Source organism: Nicotiana tomentosiformis, chromosome 2 (assembly GCF_000390325.3).
Source record: "Nicotiana tomentosiformis chromosome 2, ASM39032v3, whole genome shotgun sequence".
NCBI lineage: Eukaryota > Viridiplantae > Streptophyta > Magnoliopsida > Solanales > Solanaceae > Nicotiana > Nicotiana tomentosiformis.
In genome coordinates, this window is record NC_090813.1 from 20,353,959 (window position 1) to 20,364,312 (window position 10,354).

General features: G+C 37.3%; 1 protein-coding gene across 1 annotated transcript; it reads right to left on the reverse strand.

The window, feature by feature from the left end:
- Window positions 1–7,019: 7,019 nt before the first annotated feature.
- On the reverse strand, window positions 7,020–9,950 carry LOC104107749 (uncharacterized). The gene is made up of 2 exons (XM_009616629.3): window positions 8,922–9,950; window positions 7,020–8,323 (listed from the first exon to the last, which is right to left on the reverse strand). The coding sequence occupies exons 1-2, from the start codon at window positions 9,427–9,429 to the stop codon at window positions 8,307–8,309; spliced, it is 525 nt and encodes a 174-aa protein (XP_009614924.1). The 5' UTR covers window positions 9,430–9,950; the 3' UTR covers window positions 7,020–8,306.
- Window positions 9,951–10,354: the final 404 nt, after the last annotated feature.

Below are 10,354 nucleotides of genomic sequence, written 5' to 3' on the forward strand. Positions count from 1 at the left end.
CTTTCAACAAAATTAATCTTGAAGTGGTTTAAAAAGGAACAGATTTACCCAGTTAGTTACCCCTTTAAACAGGTGACTTGTCCCTTTGTATATCATAATAATAGTAATAGTTTTGCTACAATGCAGAATGGAGGTAGGTGATATTTATAATTACAGAACAAATTATCCACTATCAAATCAAATAACTATCACGAGAAATTTTATTTTGAGTGAGACTCAACTAACAAAACTTGTATAAGGCACCTCTAACTATTGGACATGTGGAAAAGTGGGTCCCATGATACCTTTTTTTTTTTTTTTCAAACAAACAAGTTTACTATATTATATAATAATAACTCTCAAAGAGTCAAATGATGCAACTGCATCGTTTACAATCCAACTAGGAAAAGTAAAAACCCAATTAATTCTATGTAATAGCGAAATAAAACACTTGGCTAAATTATGTGCTAAGACATTCCAAGATCTAAGAATATATTCAATATTTATATCTTCAAAGAAATTATCATCTTCGAGATATCTTCACAAGTAGTTTCTATCTCCCCATGAGACCACTATCCTTTTTCTTATCATATCCACCACATTCTTTGCATATGATAGAATATGCACCTTTGACCATCCATTTTCTGTAGCTTTTTCCAGAGCTTCATGAATTGCTAGTGCTTCAGCAGTAATGGCTTTCCCAACAAATTGAATTGGGGTGCCAAAGGCTTGAAGCAAATGACCATAGCTATCCATAGCCGCCACTCCAATGCTCGCCATCTTCAGAACAGTCAGATGTGTGGGAAGGAGAAGAAATAGTAAACATAGAATTTTCATATTCATGAAAATCAAGAAGTGCTTTGTTTACAATTTCATTAGGTTCACATATATCCCCATTAAAACTCAACAAATTTCTAGCCTTTCAAATTTGCCACATAATTGAAATGCTTAGTTTAACAATTTCAATAGAATCAGGATATTTATTAGCATTAATGAAAACATCATACGACCACGCAGCAAAATCTAAAGTATATTCTAAGTTAGGCCAATTAATAGGACTTAATTTCCAAACTATCTGAGCTTTATGATATCTAAAGAGCATATGATCAAAGAATCGAGTATCAAATATTTTAATTAACACATTCAGCTCAAACTACAATATACTACGCTACAAACTTAGCATTGCATCACTAAAAAAATACTCTACAATTTTACATCATAGCAAAAATAAAGTACACATAAGAATTCAAAACAGAACATCAGATCACCACAAAAGAAAAGGTCTTCAAACCCAAAGAAATTCAAAGATGTACCCAAGCAGTAATACCAAAATAAAAAGATAACTGTTAAGTTGAGTTTATAGTGCACACTAGTGTGATGTCCAAGTTAATCAAATTCAACCAAACTATTTATCATATAATCGTATTACATAGGAACCAGAAAGCATAGAAATTTAAAAATAAGTGATTCTTTCACAAAAGTATTGAACGCATTATTTTTTCTCTCCCAAAATTTCAGGAGAAAAAATTCAGTTAGTCTTCTTTTTGAATTCTTGAATCCTTTACTCGATCCCCTTTTTGAATTTTTTTGACAAATTGAGGAGAAGATAATTAAGAAGTGAGGAAGAGAGAGAACTCTGGGAAAAAAAGGAAGAGAAAGAACTAAAAATGACTGATTTTTGTTATGCATTCAGTAAAAATAGGTAAAAAGTTGAGAAAGTGACGGTGAAATGGGGAGGAAATGATCAAAATAGCCCTTAATGTATTGGGGTTGGTTTATCTTGCTCCTTGATATATACCCCTTAACGGGTACATTCCTTAATGTTTGGAAAAAGTGGACATGTTTCGTCTTCAACCCCAAAAACTAACAGATTTTCAAAAAGGTCAAATGGTCTAGCGGCCACTTAAACTTGCATCACTTTGTAAAACCGATATATGAACTTTTGGGTTTTCCATTTGAATACTTCTACTTGAGGAAATGATTATTAATAAACACCTTTGACCGCTGACTATGCTTATATGACAGTATTATAGCTGATGTAGTCAATTGCGTGTTAATCACGGGTATAAAACGCGTGAATACGATAAAATTTAACTATAGAAAAATAAAAATAGATCCAGCTCTATTGATTCCTCCTCGTACCCTTACCCCCTTCCCCTTCCTTTTCTTCACTCATGTTCCTTTCTCCCCCTCATTAATTGTCGCCCCCTAATCCCCCCCCCCCCCCCCTCCCCCCTCCATTTCTCTTCTTCTTCCTTTTCCCTCTCTTTCCCCTTTATTCCAAATTAAGTCCATAAAAAAATTGATAAATCACACTCCAAAGCTCCATTTTAAACCGTCATATTTGTCTATTCTTCAGTTTTTCACTATCAATCACAGTCCAAAGTTCCGTATTAGAGAAAAGTCTACACCCATTATCATAAAGGCAAACTCATCAGATCAAGAAATATGGAAAAACCAGGTCTGATTTTGTAGTATGAATGGGTCAAAAGAAATTGAAAAGCAAACGGTGTTTGCTGCTTTCTGATTTGCTGAAATTATTTGCTGATTTTTGGGAGAAATCAGGTCTGATTTCGATCATGGTAAAAGTTGTTCACTGCTTCGTGATTCTTCTCTTTGATCTTTGGAGTTGGTGATTTTTGTCCTTGAGTTTTGGTAATTATTTTTTTATAATTTTTTGTGGTAAAAGGTTTTGCAGATGGTTCATATTTTCTTTGTGAGGAGATGATAAACAATGAAAGTGAAAGGTATTAGGTGGGAGAGAAAAAAGACAATCGACGGAGATATTTGACCAGTTGCCTATGATAAAATCTAAAGGTTTTTAAATTGAACTCCAGTTCGGAAATATTTTTTCCGACGGGTTCTGAGGGAGTGGAAGGGACATGTATAGAAAAAATTAATTTGAAAAAAGAAGTGGGACCTTGAACATACAGTGTCAATAAAATGTGAATGAATGGATGATGTGGCTATACAAAATATCAAATTAAATCCATGTCAGCAACAACCGAACAACACGCACCATCACAAGTGTTTATTAGCAACAATTTTCTCAAGTAAAGGTATTCAAATGGGAAACCCAAGAGTTCATATATCGAGTTTACAAAGTAGTACAAGTTTAAGTGGCGCCATTTCGCCTTTCAAAAATAAATGTTAACTTTAACATCTGATCCCACGTGTAACTCACGTGATATTTAAAAAAAATACTTGTAATGACCCGGCCGATCATTTTGAGAGTTATAGCCCCAATCCCCTATTTATCGCTTTTCCAGTATTTTTTTCTACTTAAGTGACTTGCTGGGAGGTTTTGTTTGTAGTTTCGGAGTGAAATGGGACACTCAGTCCCTAAAACGGAAGTTTAAGATCTAAGATTTTGACCGTAGTTGGAACTGTGTGAAGACGACTCCGGAATGGAGTTTTGTCGGTTTCGTTATCTCCGTTGGGTGATTTTGGACTTAGGAGCGTGTCCGGAATGTGAATTGGAGGTCTGTAGCTGATTTAGGCTTGAAATGGCGAAAGTCGAATTTTTGGGAAGTTTGACCGAAAGTGGACTTCTTTTTGATATCGGGGTCGGATTTCGATTCCGGAAGTTGGAGTAAGTCCATAATGTCGAATATGACTTGTTTGCAAAATTTGAGGTCAAAGAGACATGGTTTGATAGGTTTCGGCATCAGTTGTAGAAGTTTGAAGTTTCAAAGTTCATTAAGTTTGAATTGGATGGTGATTCGTATTTTTAGTATTGCTTGATATGATTTGAATGCGCGACTAAGTTCGTATGGTATTTTAGGACTTGTAGGTATGTTTGGTTGAGGTTCCGAGGACCTCGGGTTGATTTCGGGTGATTAACGGATCATTTTGGACTTGTGAAAGATTGCAGATTTTTCTGGTTTTCCAGTTGCTGGTTTCCTTCTTCGCGTTCGTGAGGGGAGTCCCGCGTTCGCGAAGAGGAGCTGGAGGCAGGAGAAGAATTGTTCTTTGCGTTAGTGAAGTGGGTGTCGCGTTCGCGAAGGTTTGGGTCAGCAGTGCATCGCGAACGCGTGAAGGGCATCGCATTCGCGTAGAGGTAATAGAGCAGCTAGGACCCCGACGCTTTGTTCTACCGTTTGCGTAATGGAGAACGCGTTCGCGAAGCAGCAGGCAGTGGAAGCTACGCGTTCGCGAGAGGTCACTCGCGTCCCCGAAGGAGGGATTTTTGGTCAGTGTTTAATTGTTCAACGCGAACGCGAGGGTGTGATTGCGTTCGCAAAGAAGGAAATACCTGGGCAGTCTATAACATTTCTAAAACAAGGGTTTAGCTATTTTTATCAAAACTTGAGATTGAGAGCTCGGATTTGGACGAGATTTTGAGGGATTTTCAGAGACATCGATTGGGTAAGGATTCTTCACTTATTTTTTATTATATCCCACTAATCTATCATTAATTCCATCCTTTAATTTCGGATTTAGATTGAAAGATTTGGGGAAAATGGGAGAAATTCTTCAACTAAGTTTTTGAGTTTTGATTCGGATTTTGATGTCGGATTTAGATAATTTTGGTACGAGTGAACTCGTGAGAGAATGGGTGCTCATATTTTGTGACTTTTATCCGATTCCGAGACGTGGGCCCGGGTCGACGTTTTAGGACGATTTTTGAAATTCTTGTTAAAGTCTTGATTTCATTAATTAGATTAGTCTATTATAGTTGTATTTATGATATGTAATTGCTTTTTGCTAGATTTGGGTCATTCGGAGTCGGATAATCGAGAAAAGTGCATTCTTACTGATTGATTGAGCTTGGTTCGAGGTAAGTGGCTTGCCTAACCTTGTGTGGGGGAAATCCCCTTAGGATTTGGTACTGTTGTGATATGTGATCGCCATGTACGTGAGGTGACGAGTGCGTACACAGGCTATTTGTTGTAAAACCCGACTTTTAATGAGTAGCAACCTGTTTTCATCTTAATTGAGTTATACCAACATGTGTAGTTATCCTGTATAGTCTAATATCGTATGCCTACGTGTTTTAAGTGCTTATTTGAACTCTGTGCGGCATGCCTAGTTGATTTCCTGTTCTTCCTTGATCTTTATCAGTCTTAACTGTAGAATTCTTGCTGTTAACTGTTGTATTTATTTGTTGAGCCGTGTGTTTACTTTTGAGACTACGAGGCGGTACCTCGGGAGTTCTTCCTGCACATTTACTTTTGAGACTACGAGGTGGTACCTCGGGAGTTTTTCCTGCACATTTACTTTTAAGACTACGAGGCGGTACCTCGGGAGATCTCCTCGCATATTTACTTTTGGGACTACGAGACGGTATCTAGGGAGATCCCCTGTTGAGTATTTACTTTTGGGACTACGAGACGGTATCTCAGGAGCGCCCCTGTTGTTATCTCATTGTGCTGTATTGTTATTTCTCTGTGCATTCTTTCTGCTAAATTCTCCGTTTTACTTCAATTTTTTATTTATAACATCTGTCTTATTATTATATCCCAGTAGGGCCCATACCTGACCTCGTTACTACTCTACCGAGGTTAGGCTTGGCACTTACTAGGTACCGTTGTGGTGTACTCATGCTACTCTTCTGCACATATTTTGTGTGCAGATCCAGGTGTTTCTTATCAGCCCCGTTATTAGCTGAGAGTGCTTGCTGTTGTATGAAGACTTCAAGGTACATCTGCCGCGTCCACAGACTTTGGAGTCCCCCTCTATTCTCTCCTATGTCATTTACCTTCCTTACTTCTTTTATTAGACTCTAGTGTATAAAAATACTAGTTTTCCTTTTGTAACTTGTGACTTATGATATTTCGGGTTTTGGGAATACTATGTATTTCTAGAGCGTTGGTTATTGTACATGCCGAACGGTATGGTTATCAGTTATTTAGTTATCTGTTGCAGTTAGTTGTTAAGTTTTACTTCCATTTCTGTTATTTCCGTAATTTGTTAGGCTTACCTAGTCGTAGAGATTAGGTGTTGTCACGACGGTCTACGGAGGAAGTTTGGGGTCGTGACAATACTACCTTCCATGAGATTCCCAAACCCGAATCACTTTCCTCATTTCTCAGCAACTAACAAATGCATCAGATGGTCACCCAAGAACCACAAATTTGGTGTCGTGTTTACATAAATTTTTCCTATAATTCTTAACTTCAACATTTACTTTCACTTGGTGCACTACAATGTAGACTGTAATTTATGAATCAGAAAAGAGAAATATCTAGCATTAGATCTTCTTTCTTTCTTTTTTCTCACTGAAACTTTGAAAAAGTATCAAAAATTTCACCTGAAATTGAATACCCATTTGCCTAACTATAAACCAGAATAATTTCATCGGTGTAACATCGAAGTGCCGATGCCAAAGGACTTTTCCGGTTCCGTTCAAGCTCTAGTGACATAGTAAGAAGCACATTTCAAATCCAACACTGAAAATGACACAATTTTTTACCCTTCTTCATCAGTTTTACAGACGCCCAGTAAGCCTTAACCACCCCACAAGTTTTTCCACCATGTTGGTGCTGAGTTTTTTTTACCGGAGCTTAGGTCGGCGGACTGCGGCTCAACTAGTTTCGCCATCGATCAGAGTTTATCGAATTCGGCGGAGTTGGTGGTAGAACCCCTTTGTTTCGATAGAGTAACAATCCGGTTGAATTCCTTTTTTTTGTTCCGCCTGAGTTTCTTTGACAACCCGATCGATCAACGTGTTTCTGTTTTTGTTTTGCTCTCACGTGAGTGCCACGTGGTTTAGATGTTAAAGTTAACGATTGTTTTGACCAGAAGTGTTTACTTTTTCTAAACATTAAGGACTATACGTGCTAAGAGGTATATATCAAGGACGAAGACAATTCAAATCCAATACATTAATAATTATTTTGATCATTTTCTCGTGAAATGGGAAACACGTAACTACTCGAGGTATAAAAGAGGGAACCAATAATGTGGGACCTAATTTTCCACATGTCCAATAATTAGAGGTGCCTCGTACAAATTTTGTTCGTTGAGTCTCACTCAAAGTAAATTTTCTCAACCATCACTGTCTATGTAATAATCCCAAATCAACCAGTAGCAAAATGTAACAGTTAAACTCACAAACACCTTTTTCTATTACTTCAACAGAGAAATGAGATTACAACTCAGTTCAAAATATAACAACTACTGCTAGTACTAATAATGAAACGAAAATGACGGAATTGAAGTACAAAGGATAGAGAAGAAGGGATGAGAAGCTCAGACTAAGAATGGGGATGGGAGGATACAGACACTAGATAAGGGAGATGAGGAGAAGCAGACATTTTACTCAACAATACGCATACCCTTTTTACAACATCAATTCTCTTTTTAATAAGCCATTTGCCTTAGTCTTCTTGCCCGGGTCCCACACAAAGTTTTCTAATATTCCAAACTGGCCCTTCACCTTAGTCTTCTGGCCAATCTCGTTCATAATAATACCCCGTCCTCAATAAGAACCTTGTCCTCAAGGTTCGGGATAAAAACAATGTTAATAACACTTGTTCCGCCAAATGTGTCTATAAAAAGGTAGTCCCTGTGATAAGGGAAGATATGAGCTATCATCGTTGTGTCAAAGTGACATGTGATGGTGGTCAATGCAGTATTGACAACCTTTGGCACAACGTCAACACAGAGCATGAGGCAGCAAGCTAGCAGCTTGCCATGGAGAGGGTCATACTTGACTTGAGCTTACTGGACAATTCTCTGCAAACCAGTAGCAAGAGCAGCGGTGGACTCAATAAGCAGAATGATCTTGGGGTTAGTTAATAAGGCTCGTTATCCACAAATGACAATAGCACCTTCCATCATCACCAACGACAGATTGGAGATCAAGAAACCATTCGGCAGCGGAGCAGCATGGCGGATATCTAATATATAACGACTCCCAAGAATATGTGCATGTATGAATCTCATTTTCCAGAAATTCAAACTCATTAAAGATGATTCAGTTGATGCATCTTCTCTAACCATTGAACAACATAGTGTTATAGGGAAAATAAGTTTAATATCCAAATTCACTCCCAATTGTCGTTCACTACTGTCATTGACAAGGATAATATGACCTCTAACTAAATAGTTGCATACCAGCTTTATCTCCTCAAAACAGTCTACAATCTCAGCTGCAGTTAGAAACCATGGTCCGATATGTGCAACGACATTAAAATGGTGATCCCAAGAATTTTGTATCATCAACCCATGGAACTTGAATTTTGATGGACCAAGTTTAAGCATGTCCCCAAGTACAGAAACTCGTTTACTTTTGCAGTCGATACTAGCTGGACTTGCATTGTAAACATCAGTTATTCTTGTAATCCCATTTTCAGCTACTTCAAGGTCTATTCTCCTGTGAACTAGTATAAGCATAAATCTGGACAACGATTTGCTTGTTAGAGCAATATCAAGAACATCATTAGCACTAGCCACAAATGCAACGACACATGCATTAATAAACAAACGCATGCCATGATTGGAGATTACGAATTCAACCACCTTGTTCAACCCCTCTAGAACAATTTGTATATCGCGGCTTGCATCTATAATTTGTGAAAAAAATAAACATACATCACATCCCTACTTCAGAATGTAGGACAATGCCCTGAAAAGCTGAAATATGTAAAGCTTCACAAGTACGTGAGTATGTGTAGATGTCTCAGGTTGTAATTGAGGAACGTGAAGGAATCCACCAGGGGTTACAATGAACAAATTCGCTCCGGGATCAAATGGAAAAGGAGTCAAAATACATCGATCATTGGAGGTGGAACCAACATCACACTCTAATATTCTAATGATCTCCTTGAAATCATTCACAACCATGGTGGAATAAAATCTTGCAACGTCAAGAAATGAGGTAAATAATCTAGAACCAGGATCAAACGGAAAAGCTAATTCGAATTGATCAAGTGGAAATCAATGCAAGGATAATATAAGTTTAGTATGATCGAGTTCATTTAAGTAAGAAAATGTACCTCTGCCAATAAGTTGGACATGACTACAAGCTGAAAACATACAAGGCAGTGCCAACAGGATTCCATCAGGCTTGTCAAGGTCTCTGGAATCACATTTAACAACAGAAATTGTGTGAAATATTTCGTCAAACACCTGGATTTCAGGTTTTATGAAATCATACTCCACTGAATCTTCAACTTCCATGTCAATTTCCCTAACAGGTATTTCAGTGAACACCTTGCATGCAAAGACTTTTGAATTTTCCTCGTCATCATACTTAGTTTCCAGTTGGGTACTCAAAGTCCCAAGGCAACCTAATGAAGCCACTACAGTAGGAAATTGAATAGAGTTCGAAGAATTACCAATTGGATTTACAAGCTCAGTAAGTACTTCGGAATTATCCATAGGGTTTGAGTTTCCATAAACCAAAACAGAATCCATCTCTCTGATAAAGACTGTAGGAGCACTGACCGATGCATATTCTACAGCCGAATCCTGCATAACTGTTAGTGGCGAACCCTTAGACATACGGGAAAGACAACACTGGATTTATTGGATTTGCTTATACATACTCGAGTAATTGGCATGCATTTGCAGTAGCAAGGCAAGACTACGGCAATCTATGGAGTAGGAATCAATGAAAGCACCAATGTAATGATCCCAAATCAACCAGTAGCTAAATGTAACAGTTAAACTCACAAACACCCTTTTCTATTACTTCAACAGAGAAATGAGATTACAACTCAGCTCAAAATATAACAACTACTGCTAGTACTAATAATGAAACGAAAATGACGGAATTGAAGTATAAAGGATAGAGAAGAAGGGATGAGAAGCTCAGACTAAGAATGGGATGAGAGAATACAGACATTAGAGAAGGGAGACGAGGAGAAGCAGACATTTTACTCAACAATATCCATACCCTTTTTACAGCATCATCGATTCTCTTTTTAATAAGCCATTCGCCTTAGTCTTCTTGCCCGGGTCCCACACAAAGTTTTCTAATATTCCAAACTGGCCCTTCACCTTAGTCTTCTGGTCAATCTCGTTCATAACAGTCTAAATTCGATCGGTCTGACAAAGGAACATAACAATCTTTTTCAGCATTGTTTATTCTGTCTTTACTCTCATTTAATGATCAGAAAACTAAAACATGCATATTGGACACAAAGAGAACGGTAAATATTTATCCGCCCTCAGTATTTATTTCAAATTAAATAATTTAACCTTAATAGTTAAAAATAAAAGTAAGAATATCTATTCTTTCCATCCAAGTTTACTTGTCCACTATACTAATAAATATAAATGTTCAATTTTACTTGTCTAGTTTGAAAAACCAATGAATAATTTACCATCTTATACCTATATATTTTACCCTTATTATTTTTCATATTTTAGATTTATAATAGTCAAAGTTAGTTTTTCAATGATAATAATTATGGGTGACATAATA

Excerpts from the sequence above, each read along its gene's own strand:
- LOC104107749 (XM_009616629.3), bottom strand. The coding sequence starts at position 9,429 with ATGTCTAAGGGTTCGCCACTAACAGTTATGCAGGATTCGGCTGTAGAA.